Source organism: Rhinatrema bivittatum, chromosome 15 (assembly GCF_901001135.1).
Source record: "Rhinatrema bivittatum chromosome 15, aRhiBiv1.1, whole genome shotgun sequence".
NCBI lineage: Eukaryota > Metazoa > Chordata > Amphibia > Gymnophiona > Rhinatrematidae > Rhinatrema > Rhinatrema bivittatum.
Genome location: NC_042629.1, coordinates 35,258,640 through 35,280,147, shown reverse-complemented (window position 1 = coordinate 35,280,147; position 21,508 = coordinate 35,258,640). Strand labels below are relative to the sequence as shown.

The following is a 21,508-nucleotide window of genomic DNA, read 5'->3' as shown; positions in this document are numbered from 1 at the left end:
GGCGCTGCTCGCAGTATCTCTCAGCAACAAGAGATATTAGTGGCTTTTAAAATTGTAGAAACCCTTTCTAAGAATGTGTCATAATCATGTACAGCACGAGCCCCAGAGTGCAATAATTAATGGGCAGCATGTATACTGGAATCTGAATTGGGCAGCACACACACACTGTACACGGCACCTCCTCATTTTCCCCCATCTTTAAGCCCTTCCAGCCACTATCTAATCCTCAGGCTGAGTGAGACGCCAAGAACATGCACTGAGCACTGGATGTGACTTGCTTTCAGGCCAATGCAATATAGTGCGCTCAGCCGAGCACATCTTTACATGCGTTTGGTCGCATGTTTTGGATGCATGTTCAAACCCCTTATACAATAAGGGGATTATTGCATCCAAACCAGCGCTTAGCTAATAGCGCTCATCGCGTGTAAATTCATGTTGATGAGGCTATTAGCTATTTCCCATCTATGCAAAAAAAAAAAGTGCACATTTTCACTTTCACTTGTTTTCCTAACCTGTGCAAGGCCACGATATTAAGTCAGAGGAACTACAGAAAAGCAGTATTTTCTGCTTTTCGTGGCCTTGCACAGGTTAGGAAAACAAACTCATAAAACTGAGTGCCATTTTCCTATCCTGCACTGACAGCCACCTCTCCTGGGCGCCGGATGCCAAGGAAGCGATAGGGATGCACAATTTCCTCTAGTACAGGGGTCGGGAACCCATGGCTCGCGAGCCAGATATGGCTCTTTTGAGGGCTGCATCTGGCTCGCAGACACGTGTCGCCATACTTCGCGGTTCCCCGCTGACCCAGCTGCTCCCCGGTCCTCCGCCGCCCGGGCTTAAAATGCTGTCAGCCCGGGCGGAACGCGGCAGGACAGCTGGAGTCAGCGGCACCGGCGTGCTCTCTTCTCCTCCCCCCCACCCGCGGCCCGGAAGAGGAAGTGGAGAGCATCGGGTGCCTGCGCGGGAAGAAGAGACCACACTAGCGTGGTCTCTTCTTCCGCGCAGGCACCCGATGCTCACCACTTCCTCTTCCGGGCCGCGGGGGGGAGGAGAAGAGAGCACGCCGACTGGAGTCATCCGGGTGCCTGCGCGGGAGTCATCGGGTGTCAGCCGGGTGCCAGCGCTGGAGTCATCGGGTGCCTGCGCGGGTCTTCCCGCGCAGGCACCCGATGCTCTCCACTTCCTCTTCCGGGCCGCGGGAAGAAGAGAGCACGCCGGTGCTCTCTTCTTCCCGCGGCCCGGAAGAGGAAGTGGAGAGCATCGGGTGCCTGCGCGGGAAGAAGACTGCAGCGCGGCTCGGAGGAAAATGAAAATCTTCAACCGCGGCCGATGGGACTCCGCCTTCGCCTCCGCGAGGGCTGAAAATGAAGGAGGTTAGCGTTGGGAGGTGGCTGCTGCTGCCGCGAGTTCCCGGGGGGGGGGAGAGAGAGAGTGAATGAGCGAGCAAGCATGTGTGTTTGAGATCCTGTGTGTGTGAGTGAGAGATTGCATGTATGTGAATGATTGAGAGCCTGTATATGTGAAAGAGAGTATGTCTGTGATTGAGATCCTGCCTGTGAGAGAGAGAGCATGAATGTAAGTTTACCATTGGGAACCTGTATGTGTAAGTTTGTAATTGAAAACCTGTTTGTTTGAAAGAGTATGTGTGTATGATTGAGATCCTTTGTGTGTGAGAGAGATCATGTGTATGTATGATTAAGAGCCTGTGTGTATAAGTAAGAGAGAGATCATGTGTGTCTGTGTCTGATTGACAGCTGGTTTAGGTGATGGAGCATGTGAGTATGTGATTGAGAGCCTGTGTTTAAATGAGAGAGAGAGACCATGTGTGTCTGTGTGATTGAGAGCTGATTTAGGTGAGGGAGCATGTGAGTATGTGATTGAGAGCCTGTGTTTAAATGAGAGAGAGAGACCATGTGTGTCTGTGTGTGATTGAGAGCTGATTTAGGTGAGGGAGCATGTGAGTATGTGATTGAGAGCCTGTGTGTAAATGAGAGAAAGAGAGGACATGTTTGTAAGCATGTGAATGAGAGTCTGTGTGTGAGAGAAAAAGACAGCATGTATTTATGTGATTGAAAGCCTGTGTGTGTGTAAGCGTGAAAAGATAGACAGCATGTGTGTAAATGTGTAATTAAGAGCCTATATAAGTGAGAGAGAAAAAACATTTGTATATGTGAGTGACTGAGAGCATGTGTGTATAGGTGTGTCATTGAGAGCCAGTGTGAGAGAGAGCGCTGGTATGTGACTGAGAGAGGAGAAAGTTCCAAGCAAACCACCCCACCTCCTGCTAATTCAGAACAATCTCAGGACACCTGGATATCAAACGTTCCCAGGTATGCAGAGCAAAAAAATTTTTGTATCCTTATTATTTTTCATTACTGGATCTTTGTGTCTGCTATTTTGAAATATTTTGTTGGTATCTGGAAATGTTTTATATGAGTTTTTAATTATTGGATATTCCACTCATCAGCTGTTTCGAAATATGTTCTTTTTGTTAGTACAGTTTTACTGCTGATGATTTTATATTTCTTGATTTGTTTTATAAGGATGTGTGATGTTTCTTTTTTCCTTTGTTACACTGCATACAGAGACTCTGGCTTGTTGCAGTTTCCAATTCAGTTTTTGTCTGCATGCTTCTTGTTATGCGTTTTGGTCTCTTTATTCTATGTTAGGTGAGGGACAGCACGTGATTCAGGTGAGGTTTTCTGCTGGCGTGTAGTTTCTGTGTAGGACTCTATAGCAGCCTGACTTGGTCCGTTTTCCTAATAGGAGATGTATTGGTGTCTTAAGGCCTGGTGTAATATTTTCAGAGACTTATTGTACTTTAAAAGTGTGATCTTACATAAAATGCACACATTTACTTGTATTTAGTTTTAAACATATTGTATGGCTCTCATGGAATTACATTTTAAAATATGTGGCGTTTATGGCTCTCTCAGCCAAAAAGGTTCCTGACCCCTGCTCTAGTACCTCCTTTTTACTGCGACAACCTATTAACATATTAAAATGGGCTGCCGCGCAATTATGAGTGGCCATTTTACGTGCGCCAATATTGCATTGGCCTGATTTGAGTGTTAGAAGGAGCAGCAATGAAGATGCTCTGGCAGCCAAGGTAACTGATACTGACTTCTCCCTTCTGCACTTCTAGAGGGAGATAGTCCCTTATGATGTGTTCACGAGTGTTTCACACCCTTTCCCCTTTGTTTTAATATGTGGAATGCTTTACATCCTTCCAAGCTCTTCTTTTAGCCATATAAGTCTGCTCTGTGAAGCCTGGTGTGCCTCACAATATTTCTGTTAATGTAGGAATGCCTCGGCTGTGAAAACGTCGGGAAACACTGCACTAGGCTACTCGCCCTTTACAAAGTAAGTCCTTGCCCTTCCCTCTGACCCAAAGTAGGTCGGCCGTCACCATTCCTTCAGTGATTAATAAACTGGCAAAACCGTGCGTAATATCAGTCCCTCCGGCACCCTGTGACTACACACTACGGCGCATGCGTTTCAACGTGCGCTCCAAGTCTCAGTTTCATCTGCTTCCCACCCCATCCTTCACGTGCCAAGAGAGACGTTAACTGGTTGGCTAAATTTTGCCACGCCCTTTTCCCCTCCAGAATGACGACAGTGCGATATTTTCTTCCAGGGCTTCTTTAAGGGTCTAGCTGACCTCATCTTTACGTCACCCCGCCAGCACCAATGAGTAGGTAGCAGGCACCTGTCGGAGCGCAGCTGGAAGTTAAGTCCCGGGAGTTCCGCGGCCGCCCGCTGGCGTAGCGATGGACAAGCTGAAGAAGGTCCTGAGCGGACAGGACCAGGAGGACAGGAGCGGGCTAGCGGAGGTAAAGGAATCGGCGGAGAGAAGGCTTGGGAGCGGTGTGGGGGAGTTTGTGCCTTAAGGGAGCCGCCGTGACTACTCCCGACTGTGCTGCCTAAGCGACGGCGCATGCGCGGTGGTTGCTGTTATTGTGCTTGGCCATCCTGGGGGAGGATGAGAGCGGAGCAGCTTTCTGCCGACCCTCTGCAGCCAGGCCCGGGCGAGCAACTGACTTACGGGAGACCTGCTCCCCTCAGCTCAGCCGAACAGGCTGATCCGTGCCTGGTTTTACCCCCATTGTGTGCATGGAGTTGTAGTTCTGATTTGGTTAAGAAAATCAAGAATGCCAACTCTGTGTACGCAAAGGGGCAAAAGCAGGACGGGATCGTCCTGTTTCTTGAGCTGGGGTGAGATGGCACCCTTACTTGCTGTTGCCCTTCCCTTTATCTGATAAAATCTGTATTGTTCAGTTGATGGTAGTATAATATATGAAATTCATCTCCAGAATGCTTATTCTAAAAAATATAGTTTTGGATTTGTTCAGTTAAAAAAGAAAGCTATCCACTGCAAAAGTCTTATGATATTTCTTACAAAAGCACATCTTTGCAGCAAACAGCATGTTCCAGTTAATTAATGGTCTAAAATCATATGGAGTAGTTTGGAAGTTTGAGTGAGAAAGACCAGCACTGTGAGCTGTGGAATCACTGGCCGGAGGTGGAAAATATTTCTTTTGAAAGGTTCTGGGTTGGAGAATGCCATCAAAGATTGTCTTTAAAAGTTTTACTTTAAGAAGTTTAATGATTAATTGTTAAGTTATTCTCAACCAGAGAGAAGAGAGTGCATGCATTCCTGAGATAGAGTTAATGTTTAAAGAATTATCTATTGATGAGAGTGGACACCCATGCTACACAAGAGATAACAGTAACATAGTAAATGACAGCAGATAAAGGCCCAAATGGCCCATCCAGTCTGCCCCATTGAGATTCATCTATTTTGGATAGATGTCTCTATAAATTCCCATATGCAACTTGGCATTAACCCTTCTCCGTGACTTGTACTTGCTCTCTCGACCTTTTTCTTACCATTGCCCTCCATATCTGCTCGAAGCATATCCAAAATTATAGGCTTGGCCTCCACCACCTTTACTAGTAGGCCCCCTTTATTTCAGGCCTTGTGTTTAATGACCAATACTTAAATCAATGCCCACAGCCACCAAAATTAGTGAGGTTATTGTAATGTAAACAAAACAATTTTGGCCTCCCCCTTGAAGTCTGGGTTTTAACCATGGTTCATCCAAGCAGGATACCACAGCTTTCTTGGAAGCCCAGTGCTGCTGTTCCATTGCTGCCTAAAGTTTTAACAATCGCTCTGTGCAGCTTACTCCGGTTCTTTCTTGGAGACCTGATGCAATCATTCTACTACTGTTTAAAGCTGTAACTGCCACTGCATGCAGGTTACCCAGTGCTTCATTATATCCTTTTGCTACTAAGGACCCTTTCTTTATCCCATGCCTTTTTGACTTCTGTAACTGGTTTTGTCTCCTCCTCCAGGAGGGCATTCTAGGTGCCATGAAAAAATATTCTGCTGTTGCCTGTATTTTACCTGTGTGTCTGTGTATATTTGTGCTAATTCTGTCCATGATTTTCCTATTCAGTGGTAAGGTGTGAGAGAGGGAAAACTGCACTGCCGGTGCTGACTTATTCGGTGGCTGAATGAAGGATTTTGGCTTCCATTATTATATTGTTTTCATTCATGTAGTGCTATGTTCCCTAAAGATTATGAGGCTGGTATTCAAAAACTGATAATTTGTTCACTTAACTTGAGCTAGATAAATGTCCTGCTGGATATCCTTGAATAAAGTTATCTGTGTATGCAGAGCCAGATAACTTTGAAACCCCATCAAATAGCACCACATTAGGTGCCTATATTCATACAATAGAACTGGTTAAATGGGGGCCACTTAATAGGCTGTATCGTTTGAATATTGCCACTTCAGGTAAAGTTATAAGGAACCACATTCCTGGATAACTTGAACCCTTTTCTGAGGCATGACTAGAGTTAGCAGAAATACTTATTCAGCTAGCTCTAAATATTGGAGTTAGCTGGATAAGATATTTGGCTGCCCTGGAGCACCCCTGAAGAGCCTTTTATCCGGGTAAGTGGCCACGATATTCAAACCTGTGGAGTTATCTGGATAAACTGTATTGAATATTTCCCTCAATATTTAAAATGTTCTATGTGGTTTTAGCTGATTGCTACATACACCTACTCTCTTACATTATTTACATAGCCAGAAGCATTAATGCTAGTACAAGAACTCACCAGAGAAGTACAAAGTCCCTTCTTTGAAAGCTTCTAATCTTAAGCTTCAGAACAGGGAAGTTGGAGTCACATGAGGTAGCACAGCAAGTGGCAGAGAGGGGAACTTTAACCACCCCTTGGTCTCCTGCCTTGGAAGTTTATCTCCTGCTTTCTAGCATGGGAGAAGGGGACCTCCCTAAGGACGTTTAAGCGAGAAGCTCAGTGTCCAGCGGAGCCGGCCCTTGCAGAAGGTGTTGGCAGATTGGGATTAAGCCAGGGTGCTGGTAGTGGAAGTGGCACGATTACCCCCCCCCCCCCCCCCCCCCCCCCCCGGAGTCGGCAGATGGGGTTGGGAAGCAGTACGTAGAAAAGCTCCCTTCCATGTTCACACTCGTACACGATTTGTTCCCTGTGAAATCCAGGCTTTGGCTCGTGCTTTGCCGCTCGCTGCTCTGTGATCAGCCCCATCCCCCAGTCACGCTTTAATTGCCCCTTGCAAACTGAAACCTGGTCATATGCCTCTCCCCTGTCGTCCCCCCCCCAGTCACACTGCACACCGAGATCCTCAGCTTCATTGTCAGTCTTTCTTTGTTTTGCAGGTGGTTGATGCATCGTCCCTAAGCTGGGGCACAAGAATAAAAGGGTTTATCATTTGCTTTGTAGCAGGAGTTTTATGCTCACTTCTGGTAAGTTAAGTCTTTTTTTTTTTTTTTTTTTTCCCCTTAACTTTCTCACTGCTTGTTATCAGATGTTAAGGTACAAAATAGTCTGGAAGTGTTTACCAATGAAACCCTCTAGTCAGTTTTATGGGCAACTAACCTAGAATAAAATCAAATGGTGGTATGAAAGTACTAGCATTTGTAGTTAGGAATATGTGTTTCTTCTTTTTAGGTTGGGTTCTGAGGCAGAGGTAGCCAGATTGTACGTCTGGACCTGATATTAAGCCTCAGACAATTGTAAATCATGAGATCCATCGCCATTGTGCTCACTGAACCTAGGAAATCAAAGATCGCATAGCAAGACAATTTGCAAATGATTCACGTCAGTGTTGGCCTAGCAGGGCACCCAGCAAGGTGGCACCACAGAGCTCGGTCCTGGACTCAGCATTTTTATGATTGATTTGGATGATGGACTAGCGAGAACATGTTCTGAGTTTGTCAATGATACAGGCTGGGGGCATGGAGGGATAGGATAAGGAATCAAAGTGATCCTGACAACTTGGGTCAAGGGGGAAGCTGTGAAATGAATCGCATGACATGCAACAGGGATGTCTGAATGGCAGGCAAAATGAGTAAAGTGGAGCCCATGGGGGGAAAATGATCCTAACCAGGAGGCCTAGTTCTCTAAGCCATTTCTGATGGCTGTCTGAAAATTGCCCCTGATATGGCTGAAAGCCTGCAGGTGACTTTTTTTAGTTGCAGCTAAAAAGGTCACCTTCAGGGTGGGGGAAGGGGGTGGAATGGTCTACATGTGGATGGCATTTTCAGATCTACCTTGTGTGCTTTTCAGGCCCAAATATCAAGAGTAAGTGACAGCACAGACCTCGTGCCTACGACAGATGTGAAAGTGCATGCGCACTTTCGCTTTGAGACTTGGTAAAATGTGCACACGGCCTTTGTTCCGACACAGAAGATTACTCCTCCCCTCCGCCCCCATAGGTACAACCTCCTGGGCTCCATATTAGGAGTCTCCCAGGAAGAGTGGAGTTTCAGTGGTGCAATACGTTAAGTGCTTGGCTCAGCGAAAGCAAATAGAACGCTAGGAATGGAGAATAAAACGGGAACTCTCATCTTGCGTCTGGACAGTCACTGTGAAAACTGATGCTCCTCCTTGTCACGTTGAATACTGGATCCTTCTTACATAAGAAGTGCCATGCTGGGTCGGTCAGCATCCTGGCTAGGACAGTGGCCAGTCCGGACCCCAAAGAGATCATTTCTTCTTGCTCTGTCCCGCGGGGATAAGCAGTGGCTTTCCCAACTCCACCTGGCGGCTAATGGTTTTGGTTTATGGAACTTCCCCAAACTGCTTTTGAACCCACGGAGGCTATAGTTGCCTTGACCGTATCCTCTAGCAACAAATTCCACAGCTTCCTTGTGCGTTGAGTGAAAAATGTTTTTTCTCTAATTTGTTTCAAATCTGCCACCTGCTAGTTTTGTGGCGTGACCTCTGGACCTAGTACTGTTTGAAAGAATAAATAACTGTTCCACCCTACGCCATGGTTTTATAAACATCTCTAGGCAATTCTGGTTCTGGCGTGCCACAAACAGGGCATCCACAATGAATATGCACGAGCTATATCTGCATGCAAATCTATCTGATGCCTATTTTTTTGTGGATGGCCTGTTTGGCTCTCGAGGGCTTTAAATATGTATACTTTTTGATGTAGACCTGTTTTGGTTTTAGATCTGTTAGTTGGAAAAGCTTGAAACAAGCAAGTGATGATGATCTATGACAGGGGTGGCAAACTGTCCTCAAGAGCCACAAACCTGCCAAGTTTTCAGGCTCTCTACCATGAATATACATGAGAGAGATTTGCATTCTTCATTGTGGAGATCCTGAAAACCAGGCTGGCTTATGGCTCTCAAGGTCTGGGGTTGGCCACCTCCTGATCCATGATGTGACCGCAGCTTGAGCATTGTGTGCAGTTCTGATCGCCTCATCGCAAAAAAACCCTAATAATCATTAGGAGAAACAGAAGAGAGTACAGATAAGGCAAGAAATGTTAAAGGGACTGGAACTTCTTTGATGAAGAGGCTAAACAGGTTAGGGCTGTTCAGCTTGGAGATATGTGATAGGACAGGTTTCTAAAGTTTAGAGGGGTGTGGCACAGATAGATAGGGAACAGTTATTTACTCTTTTTCAAATACTACTGAGATTAGGGGACCTCCAAGAAACTTAACTAATAGATTTAAAACCCTATTTAAGAAAATGTAATCGTCCATGCACAATTAGCTGTCTAATTCAGTGCTTCTCAACCCAATCCTCAGGGCACACCTAGCCAGTCTGGTTTTCAGGATCTCCACCGTGGGGTGGTGAATTGCTTGCCTTGTGTAGTAACCGTCCTGTCCAAAAACGATATGTTATGGCGAGCAACTGAAAAGGCAAAGTGAAGGTTGGGATCACAAATACTGAGCCAGTTAAACTATAAAACTGAATAATAGAACCAGTCCAGATAAGAAAAATAGCGTCTCTTTAAAGTGTAGCCATAGAGGGATGAAGAGTAGACGTGTAGGGAATCAAATTGAGAGACATAAAGACAAGCTATGATGGGGGCCATAGTGACTTTCCAAAAGGGAGTCAATCATAGAAAGAGCTTGTTGTGGGATGTTAGTATAAAGCGATTCAATATCAAGAGTAATAATCTAAAAAGAAGCAGATGAAAACATGTGATAAACTGGGTAGAATCTTTAACGTACGAGGGAACTAAAGTAACAAAAGGTTGGAGGAACCTATCAGTGAAAATAGAAAGGAGCCAATACCTGTAACTATAGGACGTCCAGGTGCATGTGGTAGACCTTTGTGAATTTTTGGGAGCATGTAGAAAGTAGGGGTGACGGGATGTTGGGCTTCCTTAGATGTAAGGAAACCGGAGTCAACACTCTCCTGTACAATTGATGAGATCCGGTTGCATAATGCAGTGGTAGCCTCATGTAAAAGTGAGTATGTAATGTAATCCGAACGATTAAGAATCACAGCGCTGCCACCCTTATCAGCCAATTTCACGACAGTCGAGGAGTCCTTGGCCATACTATACACGGATATATTTCTTTGTAAAATCTAGCCAGCATTTAACATCCTTGGAGTATGCAAGCATGGTAGCATCTTGGTGTAAGGTCCCGTTCTTTCCTGGCGTGGGTTGATTTTCTTGCAAATCTTCTGTCAGCCTTCCCTGTTCCTCTCTTTCAGGGAGTCGGTCTGCTCTGGATACCTCGCAAAGGAACGGTACTGTTTGCAGTGTTTTACACCTTGGGAAATGTTGCATCCCTCGGGAGGTAAGTCGGCCACAGTACTGAGGGGAGAGGAAAGGAACAGGGAGTGCCAGAGCAATGAAAGCGGAGGGTGTGCCCAGTATCCGGATACCAAAGGACACGTCATTGATCCAGTCCCGTATATTATTCAATGTGGTTTGATGACAAATTTAACCTTTTTACCTCTTCGGCAAGTTCTAAAGACTTTTTCTTCTAAAATGTGTGTGTTGATCTTTGTATGTGGAAATTGCAGCCTGGTCAGCAACTGGGAAGTACTTTTCTTTCAGAGGCAGTTGTGCACCAGGAGAATCTTTTGCCATTAGGCTGGACATGGCAGGGGTGGCCAACTCTGGTCCTCGAGAGCCATAAACAGGCCTGGTTTTCAGGATATCCACAATGAATATGCATGTGAGAGATGTACATGCACTTCCTCAATTGAATACAAATCTAACTCGTGGATATTCTGAAAATCGGGCCTATTTGTGGCTCTCGAGGAGCAGAGTTGGCTGCCGCTGATACAGCATTTGAATATCCTACTTCAGATAGGTCCATGCAGCATGCATGATGTTATCGGATACCAGCAGGTGATGTCATTTGTGACTCTCATTCCAAGATGGCTGCCTCTAGGGCTACAGAAAAACCCCACAAAATTTGTCACTGGAGGACTTGGGTTCAATTCCCAGCTCATGTCTTTTTGCTCCCCGGGCCAGCTGGAGATGCTGCAGAGGCAGCGTTCACAGCCCCTGGAAGGAGAGAGTCCCAACCATTGCACAATGGCAATATCTACTGTTGGATTTAGGGCCTGTGACTGTAGAGTGTTGGAAGGACTCCTAGGCATGGCTCCTGGCTGAGGTTTGCCCATTGTAGTGGCTGGGCTAAGGTGAAATGGGAGGAGAGGAAGAATTACAAACGAAGGCTTGTGACATCTGATCCCAGCCCTGGTTGTGATTGAGCTCCTGGGAAGCTTTGCTCTGTGCACTTTGGGAGTATTACTCAAGGCAAAACCCTGCAGCTTTTTTTTTTTTTTTTAACCCAAACAGAGATGATCCATGTTGATGGGGATGATGGAATGGTAATTAATAAGCAATAGTAGCTTGTGATTTATCTAATGTTTGGGTACTTGTGACTTGGATTGGCCACTGTTGGAAACAGGATGCTGGGCTTGATGGACCCTTGGTCTGACCCAGTATGGCAATTTCTTAAGTTCTTATGAACACTTTTTCCGAGCTTCCCCATGCAGAAGTTGGCATGGGACACTATTGCACGCTCGCTGGCAGTGAATGGAGTATGGCTTCCACACTCTGCCCTTCACCCTCTAAGAGGACCCTCTAGGATTTTATCTAATAGCTGGCTCTTAAAATGTGGGTTAGATACACTGATGAACATTATAACAGTCTAAGAGGCCAGAAGATGTTTTGGTGGAGGGGAGGACAGAGGATGACCTTTTGGAGAACAGAATGTGTAAACGGCATTTTTAAATCTAAAAAGAAAACAAATGTATGTCTAGTATCATCGCTGTATCCTTACTTGGATTGTGTTACTGTTCATATATGCCTTTAGAAGTCCCCATTTAAAAGCTGCTCCTCTCTGCCCCCAGTGTGGGACGTTTTCTGAAATATGTCTTTGCCACTTTTTCCCAGCACGATTTTCCTCATGGGCCCCTTGAAACAGCTGAAACGAATGTTTGAACCCACTCGTTTGATTGCTACGATTGTTATGCTGGTAAGTGACTCCCCAAATTGGTGGGTGTTTAACTCTTTTTATCCCACCCTGTATGGTAAGTCTCCTTCCAATATTTTACCCTTCTGTATCTCCCATCTTTTCCCATGCATCAGGGATGTGATGCAATTTTAGGAACCTGCAGGTTCACGTGGCCAGTTGCCGGGGCCCATATTTTGCCTTGCCCTGTCATCCCTGTCATTTAAAAAGAAACTCAAGACTTGGCTGTTCGGTCGAGCCTTTTCCGAATCATAGACTTTATTCTCCTAAGATATTATCCAATCAGCTATGTTTCATTCACCTCATATTACATCATAAATTAGCAGAGTGTTACATAATCAGGTTATTATGCTAGAGTTTTTCCCCAAAGGTTTGGCTTTAAGCCCTCTCTCTGTTTATCTCTCTCTACCTTGGTTATCCTTCGCTTCATTTCCAATTCCAAGTTGCTCTCCCTTGTTATAATGTAACTTTCTACTTTCTGCTCCCACTCTGTCCCCTCTTTGAGATTTGACTAGTTATTGTTAATGAACTATCGTTCTATGTAAACCGAGTTGATTTGATCTGTATCAAGAAAGTCTGTATATAAAAACCCTAAATAAATAAATAAATCCTGTATCAGACCATCTTGCTTGCATGGAAAAATCAGAACTACGTCTCTCTGCGTGTGACTGGGCAGAAGCAAGCTTGGCTCAGCCTGCTCCTTCTGACACAGGACAGTCTGCTCACCCTCCTTTTTATAAAGTCTTGTTAATGGATGTTCCGTGTGCTTCCTGGCCACTGAGAGCTGTCCTTGGACTCGTGGTGCGTTAGAGTTTTGGCCCAGGCAGCAGGCACTTCAGTTTCTGTAATCTTAAGGCATGTTTGGGGGAAGGGTAGCTCGCACGTTTCCCAGAGGTCTTTTTTGGTTTTTTTTAAACAAGTAATGTCTTTGAAAAAACAGTGTGGGGTTTTGTTTTGTTTTTTTACTTGTTGCTTACTGCTGTATTCCTTGCCTGTTTTTGCTTTTGACAGCTGTGCTTGGCGTTAACATTATGTGCTGCCTTCTGGGTAAGTAGGACTTCATCAGACATTTTTTGTTTGGTTTATAATCTGCACCTCCCCTAATTACTATAAATAAAATAGTAACAATATATAATAAGCTTTTCAAAATCATAAAAATGCAATAACACACAGAAGACAATATAACATGACCTACAGTGTTACAGACAACTTGACATAACCCCCTCCCACCCCCCCCTCAAAAAAAAAAAAAAAAAGTAGCAGATAGCATCAATTTGTGCTCCGATCCTCAGACTGAGTAAAGACTTGGCCATTTGGTCCAGCGGTGCGTGAACAGTTGCTCATGTGGGTGATGTTCTCCTCCTGAAGTGACTGATTGTCCCGCTGTCCTTGGAGAATAAGTATAACAACGGGAGAGCAAAGATACTTCCCGATATCTGCTTGATCAGCCACGGAGTGGTGCATTAATCACCCGCATCTCTCCCCCCCCCCCCCCCCCAATAGCTGATTTCTCCTGTGCCAGAGCACGGCAGTACAGTTCTGTATTCACGTTGTTTGCACTCCATTTTGGCTTTCTTTTCCTTGTGGGGCAAGGCTGCACTGCCAGTACGGTTAACTTCATGAACGAATTGACAGGTGCTTATTGTGCTCTAGAATGGGGTGGGGGTGAAAGTCCTAGTTGTACTGTGAACTGATCACTGGAAAGTACTTTTAGCATGCAGGATGTACCTGAGGTCCCCAGGTGAAGCAGGTAGCAGGACCAGGCCAAGGATATGATTTGGCGGTCAGACAAAAGTAGAATTGAAATGACTAGGGAGCAGAGTTGGATCTCAGCCTTAGTTGAAGCCAGATAAGCAGTCCAAGGGGTAACTGAGCAGAAACAAACACAGAAGCAAGGCAAGGATCCATGAATGCAGGAACTGTATGAAACAGGCCCACAGAGTTTCTTGTGCCATCAGGGAGCCAGGGAAATCGGAGCTGGCACCCGGGTGGAGCCGTCGGCAGCAGACAGGAAAGTAAATCTGCCAGGCAGACCTCCAGCCTTCATTTGCCCCTGCAGTTCATGTGCAAGTCTCCCTGTTCCAGATACTCCCAGACCAAGGGTGGGAGGTTCTCTGCTAGGATTCATGCGCCCAGTATAAAGCAGTGATTAATCTGTTTCTAGCCTGCGTGGAGGCTTATTAGTATCGTTGGTGGTTCCTTCACACGAGGCTCTTTATTTTCAGACTGAACGGTCTCAGCTGTGGCTTCATGCCTACTTCATATCATTTAGTTTTAAAGAAAAAAACCATTGGCAAGGGAGGTAGTGCCACGACAAAGCATTCCCTCTGCTGTGCCATTTGTCTGGCAAAGGACTTTTTTTTTTTGTTTTCTTTTCTCTTTGTGGATTAAAAACATGGAGGGTAAGCTCGCCCACCAGCAGCACGCAGCAGGGGCCTGTCAGTAGGTATTTCATGCCCTTGGGTGGGCTGAAGATGAAGTTTGGCATGTCGGGGGAGGTCGCTGCAGCTTCCTTTCCCTGTGATGGATCATTTTGGTAGATCCAGGTAGTACCAGCCGCTCCTCCCTGCAGGCCTGGTCACTGCTCCGTACTGCTCGAAGTTAGCCTTTGAACTGGGAATATGTTTTTTAATTTATCTGCGCTTGCTAAAAGAATTATCCTGGAATTGCTGTGAAAGGCAGTCTTGATACTGACGCATTCACTTAGTCTAAGTCTGGATAAAGTGGAAATTCAGGATAAAGATTTGGAGCTGAAAACCCCCCAATAGGATACACATATTGAAGAATTTGCAAAGACAGAAGATGTTTGGAAGCCTCCAACACTGCAAGCAACAAGTAATGCGCCGATTACACTCCATGTTTACTTGAGAATGAAAGTGGAGACCGTTGTTTTTAATTTAATAGAGACCTTTAGCGGTTGTGAATCTTGTTTTCTAAACCTCTCCAGCTTGGTACAGTTTTAAATGCCAGATGAGTGAGGTGACCCCCGAGAGATGCTTTTATTAATTCGCTGCCTTTGCCATCTGTAAACGCGGATACATCTGGAAGCCTCTCTAGAAGCAGGGCCAGCAAACTCTGCTTTATTGGTAAAGTTTTAGCTGAGACCAGAGTGGACCCCCAAAAGGATGCAGCAGCATTTCTGGAGCACTAAGTAACTCTACTCATGTTTCGCACTGGAATTAATCTAGATGTGAAAATGTCTCTGAATCTTGGACAGGGGATGGTTGCTGCTGGAGCCAGGGTCTTGTTAAAATGCGTGGGTACTGCATGCAGTACATGTATCTTGTGGCTTAATCCTGTCTCTCTCCTTTATTGCTAGTGGCATAATAAAGGACTGGCGCTGGTATTCTGCCTCCTTCAATTCTTTGCCATGACGTGGTACGTTTGTGCTTTTAAACTTGTGTCTCTGACTCGGGGCTTTGGGCAAACAGGACCTGGATCTGATTCTTAGTGCAGACTCCTGCTGGGAGTGCTCGAACCACCAACATTGAAAGAACGTAGCAGGGAGATCGGGGGGGGGGGGAATAGGTTGCACCTCTCCTGGACTTGCAGCCTCTGGGGAGGACGACTTTAAATGCTGATTGTACAGTGACACCCATTGACCAGAAAAGAGATGCATTGAAAGTGACTGGTATGAGGGCGACAACTGAGTGCCCCAGGTTATCCCTAATGAGGGGGGTAGGAGAGCTGATGTTGGCTTCTCTGCTCCTTTTGTACAATGGGGAGCAAGCCAGAGAGTCATTCACAGCTGCCCATCATAGGACAGAAACAGTATCCTTTTAACATGTTGTTGTAATTTGATAATACAGTTGAAAGCTGAAGCCGTTTAAACTTGAGTGAAATATTCAATGTTTACTGTGTCTGTCTCTGAATCTTTCAATTTCAGGTACAGTCTTTCCTTCATACCCTTTGCAAGGTAAGCATTTAGTTCTTAGTTTCTTCTCAAGCTGGATGAGCGGGCTGCATCCCATTTCTGGGTCAGGTCATCATAAATGCCCTTCAGGTTCTGGTGAAGGGCTCCCTTTGATGCTGATTGGGCTGGTTCTGTGTCGTCTGCGGTTGCTTTTTCCTCAGGGTTGCTTGCCGCTGAACATACCAAACCATGAGCTTTTTCCATCTGCTGTGCTTGACCTAGGTGATGTGATCTCAGGGGCAATATAGCTACCTGGTTTGCTTAGGATACTGTCACCAACAGCTGAATAATTGTGGTTCAGAGAAAAGCAACAGGATTTTTGGAATTTCAAGTCTGGTTGTGTGTTACAGGTTAAAAAGTTGTTCCTGACTCCAAGAAGATGATTGGAGCAGATTCTTCAGTCTGTGCTTATCAGTTAGGATTCAGAATTGGAGAGATTCTATTTGCTCTGGCTCTCTTTCCTTTACATCTGAGCTTCCAGTTTAGTCTGACCCCTGTCCAAATCCTGCTTACTGCCATTGGAGATGGACAAGGGCGTATGAAGCTGGGGCACCGTGGTCTGTCGGGGATTTTCACAGATCACATCACTTTATTGATAGCCTGCCATTGCAGTGTCAATCAGGACCTAATACAGGGGCCCCCTGAGACCGATTTGGTGGGTCTCTCTGTGTAGTGGCTGAGATGCCAGAGCCAGGCAGCTGGGTCTTCTCACATGGCAGCACAGTGCATGGTTGCTGGGTTGTGAAGAGACCGGCTTTGCGTGCAAATCAGTGGCCACTTTCATGAGCATGTAGCCATGGCTTCTGGGATCGATAGCACTGCCCTTATTAAGCCACTTGCAAATGAAAGAGCTTGATATGTAAAGAGACGCTTGGCCTCAAGAAGTTCCACTACAGAAAGGTATTTGTGTTTGTAGAGGGAGACTTAAGTATCTTTTTTTTTTTTTTTAATTTTAATTTTTGTCTTTTCGCAGGGATGCAGTGAAGAAATGTTTTTCTGCTTGTTTGTCCTAAACGTTGTCCAGGAGAAGCAGGAATCTTGGGGACCAATGCCGGAAGTCTGCTAGGTTGCTTTCTAGTTATGAATGTACGCTCTAGCCATTGTGTCTTACGGTGAGTGTGCCGACCTTTGTGTGTGCCTTCCTCTGAGCAGATTTCCTCTCGCCTTTCGCTGCAGTCGAGCAGACGTGGCCAGCGATAATCCCAGCAACCTCCCGGCGTAAGGAGAAGCACACGCACCTTCACCAACATTGCACTTTGTATTACAGACACTTTTGAACTGCCAGACCCTAGCTCCCCACCTCCTGAAAATCATGTTCATGAGGTCTTGGTTGGAGACCCATTGTAAGAAGTCGCACAATGATCTCATCCAGATGACGTTTCATTCAGTTTGGTACAAAACTTCCGTTTTGTGTGCCTGATTGTTGGTCATGCCCTATGCTAAAATTTGGCAGATATCGTTACATCACTCTGGACCTGGCAGTTTGCTCCTTGATCGGAACCAGGGCTGGGATCCTGTGCCATGAACTTTCATTCACAACTCCCCAGGGCTTCTTCCCGTGTTTTTGGTTTTTTTTTAATCTCCCCCGCCCCAGCATTGTGGTGACTGTTCTTAGCCAGGGCCGGTGCATTGGGGCACCTTCCAGACCCCCCTACAATCACGACTCCTAGATGTTACCATTGGGCGACTGTGATTTTCTTCTCCCCACCCTCGCCAAGGCCTGAGCTGCAGGGGAAAAGACCTGACGCGGGAATCAAATCCACTCCTTCCATATGGGTAGTGCACAGCCCTGCAACCGAGCCACTGGCCTAACATCCGATAAGAGCTTTTCTAAAGGAGAGGCCTAAGGCTATGTATCATGTGCAGCTGGAACACAGGCTTTATCCGAAGGTCTGAGATTCTGGGGGCTTTCTGAAAAAATTACTGCAACTGAATGTCTGTTCGGTCATTGTCCAGGTCCCCAGGCTCCACTGCGTGGAGTAGATTTTGTATAGCAAAAGAAATCATGGAAACCAGGGATGTTTAAATGTTGTATATTTTGATAATTGTGCATGGATCCAATTAGGAATGGTGGAATGTACCTTGTCGTCGGTGTTCAACAAAGAACTAATCTTGAGCTGAAATCCTGTGCTAAATATCCTGAACGTGAATGAAATCTTACATGACTTCCATAAACAACGAGTTTTAGGACTCTGTTGCATTCTGACAGGCTCACGGGCTGTCAAACACAGATGTTTGTACCGCTCTATCCCAATGTTTCCGGCTGTTTTGTATGGTGAAGATTCTGAAAGCCTGCTTGTGACATCTCACATAACGTGGGAGGTTTCTCAGCTGACCTGGTGACCCCTCAGATGGTTTTCAGGAGGTTCACAATAAATATGCATGAAGTACATTTGCATATATGGGGGGTGTTTTCCAGTTTATGAAAATGTTCCCATGAATATTTATTGTGGATCTCCTGAAAACCCAACAGGATAGATTTGTGAAACCCTGAAATAACTTCCCTGGCTCTTCACAGGGCACGTTGGAAAGTACCGTTTGGGGGGATTTTAATCTGCTTGCTAGTTCTCAGGAGAGGCCTGTCTCTGCATTATAAAAGGGTCTTGTACAGCTTCCCTAATATACAGCGTGTGTGCTGCCAAGTCAGTTTGATATGTTTTTAACATCAACAACATGGAGGCAGGAAGCATTCTGAATAAATCCTCGCACTGGAGACATTAAAATAACATTTATATTTTATTTATCCTCCAGAATTATGCACTAGATCACGGGTGGCCAACTCTGGTCCTCGAACCACAAACAGGCCAGGTTTTCAGGATCTCCACTTTGAATATGTGTGAGAGAGAGTTTCGTGCACTGCCTTCATTGTATGCAAATCTCTCTCACATTCATAGTGTAGACCCTGAAAACCAGGCCTTTCTGTAGTGCTCGCGGACTAGAGCTGGCCACCCCTGCACTAAACTGAGTAGCAGTGCCCAGCCATCTGACTCAGAACTGACTGACTCTGCCTTTGCACACATACACCATGTTAAAAATAAACGAGCATCCAAGGTAGATATGCACAAGCATGTAGGTAAAGCTTGGGCCATTGTAAGGAAGCTTATCTTGTGGTAAAAGCTGTAGGGTGGCACCGAGGCCTGTATGCAGCTGCTCTGTGGTTTCCATCTGTTGCTTGCCAGTTTTATGGATTCTTCTGCTATTTTCATACTTTGCTGCTGCCTGGACACAGGCTTGAATGTGGCAGCTGACGCTATAGTCCTTTTATCTCGCGGGGGTAACAAAAGGCCACAGCGCCCTGCCTGGTACTGAGGCTGGAAACTACAGCCTGAGCTGGAAAGGGAGTCTGCGTGCTTTGGGAATCGCAGACTCATCCTGACTATCTGTTTCCCCCCCCCCCCCCCCCCCCCCCATCCACTGTGATTTCTGTCGAGGGCTGGGTTACTCCAGCTCCACCCTTAATGAATTTCGTACTGGGGTAAACCGAGCTTTTTGTGTTTGTTTTTTTTTTTTTTGTGACATAGTATTATTAAGGAAAAGCCTTAAATCTGGCTGTAGTGAGGGTAATAAGAGATGTTATCTTGTCCCGTATTACAAGACTGTGTAGAGATTCCTGCAGATCACTGTGCGGATAGGGAAGTGTTTGTGCAGACAGTTGTATTGTTTTTTTGTTTTTCTTATGAGATCAGTGCGAGTGTGTGCAAATAATTCAGATTCCGTTAACTTCTTAAATCCAATTCAGCTGAAACTCGATCACCTTACAGAGCACTGAGCAGTCCCCTATATCAATCTGCTGTATGGTTTTTGGGTTTTCCCACTCTAGTCCTTGCTTAGAACTTGGTGATGCCCTCTCGTGCTGCCCCAGGGTTAGAGCTGTAAACACAGAGCCTGTCTTTTATTCCTTTCAAATATCTGGCTGGTGGCAGCTCTGAAAGTTCGGGAAGACTCCTGCTGCCTTTCCTCGGGAAGCTTGACCCGCTGGCAGTAAAGTGAAATAATTTTGTATGGACCGAGAACGTGGCAGGACAGGCCTGTCTAAAGCTTCTGCCCACTTTTTCCCTCCTTCCTCCACTGGCCCTAGAGGTCTAACTGCGTTAGTAGAAGAAATCTACTGCAGTTTTAAAGCTTTTTGTGACATGAACTGGATTTCTCAGGAGATATGGGGGGGGGGGGGGAGAGAGAGACCTCCGGTAACCGTTACCTGTGCAAATCCAACAGGTTGAAGGGTGGAGAGCGGGGATGTGACAGAAGCATGAAAAACCATCCTATTGGGGGGGGGGGGGGAGATTACTTTTATAAGCACAAGTTTGTCCTTGCTAATGGCTGAACCCCGAAACATTCCACTGCCCAACATGGACAGGCAGCTCCTTAGCTGGTGATTGATGGTGAATTCTATTACATTCCAGTACAACCCTCTGCTTTTGTAAGTCTTTGAATTTCTCATGCCCTCTCCTTACAAAATGTATTGCAACGGTAGGTGAAGTTCCCTTAAAGATGGCCTGGAAATTTCCCTAGATTCAGGGAAAGGATGTTTTGTTCCCTGAGGGGGAGGGCATAGGGGCTTCCACTGGACAATACAGTGCCCCCTCGTTTTTATAATAAACCAGTCTTGTCCCCTAGATTAAATCATGTACAATAATTATTATGCCAGCTATTCTTTAGTGAGCATTACTCATCATTACAGGGCGAGTGATTTTATAACAGCCTGTAGAAAGGACATGCAGGCTCTAGCCCAAATTTTCAAATCAGTCCAAAAATGTAGCGGCTGTGCGCATAGCCCAGCACGAAATGCATACTCGCATGTACAGCTGCTAGGGAGCAGGCACAAATGTCCATGCACATTTTATGCGCATGTTTTCTGAAATGGAAAGAGTGTTTGGTTTTTGTTTCTTTGTAGTGCGTGTAAAAGTACAGGTGTAATCACACTTGTGCCTGCTTACCTACACGCAACCTCCCCCACTAGGGCAGTTTTCGAAAGCCCCGTTTACAAGATAGATAGACCAAGTGAAGGCAGAAGACGCATATCAAAGACGTGACGTTGGTTAGGTTGAGCCAGCTGCTGGGATGCCCCTTATGCAAAACGGAGTTTCCGGATGCTGTGGCAGGTCCGTTGGCTTCCCAGACTGTGTTAAGGGAAAGCTACAATTATCTTCACCCATTAGTCAGTCGGTCTTGGCCCTGCTTCGTCCCCCGTTGGGGGGGTCGTCTTACATAAATGCCTGATCCTCTTCCCCATGTTTATATAATGCAGTGCCAGATGCGGGTGAATGCAATGCCTTAATATATTAGAACTCACTTTGGCCTGCTGGTCTGAAAGGGAATTTGTATAAACCTCCCGCATTTGTTTGTATATATTTTTTATGCCAGAGATCCGTGGCTCTTGGTTTTGTACCTTCTGATCACGTGAAGCGCTGTAACCAATTCTAGCAGGGCTATTTCTTATCTTTACTTTCTTAAAGCTTATTTTTTGTGGGTGTGAGTTGCCATGTAAAATGAAATTGTTCTTCTGTAAAGATGCAAAAAGATTAACACCGTTTTCAATAAAGTCTACTGTACAAGACTCATTGAGCCTCTCAAATTATTTCTTAAAATAATTCACTGCAGGTGCCTGTGGCCTCTTTACTTGTTTGCTTCCCTTACCAGTGAGGCCTCCTCATTAGCTGTATCCAAATCTTTTGTGAGCACGTTTTGCCACTTCCTTTCTTTACATTTTTATCACACACTTAAAGCCATATGTAATGCCCAGTCAGCATGGGTTTTTCTGTTCTGTAGACCTAAATATCCTATACTGGGGAGGCAGGG

General features: G+C 45.6%; 1 protein-coding gene across 1 annotated transcript; it reads left to right on the top strand.

The window, feature by feature from the left end:
* Positions 1 to 3,607: 3,607 nt before the first annotated feature.
* Positions 3,608 to 21,266, top strand: SFT2D2 (SFT2 domain containing 2). Its single transcript, XM_029578484.1, has 8 exons — positions 3,608 to 3,833; positions 6,709 to 6,795; positions 10,016 to 10,101; positions 11,718 to 11,799; positions 12,808 to 12,843; positions 15,116 to 15,174; positions 15,683 to 15,712; positions 16,683 to 21,266. The coding sequence occupies exons 1-8, from the start codon at positions 3,771 to 3,773 to the stop codon at positions 16,720 to 16,722; spliced, it is 483 nt and encodes a 160-aa protein (XP_029434344.1). The 5' UTR covers positions 3,608 to 3,770; the 3' UTR covers positions 16,723 to 21,266.
* Positions 21,267 to 21,508: the final 242 nt, after the last annotated feature.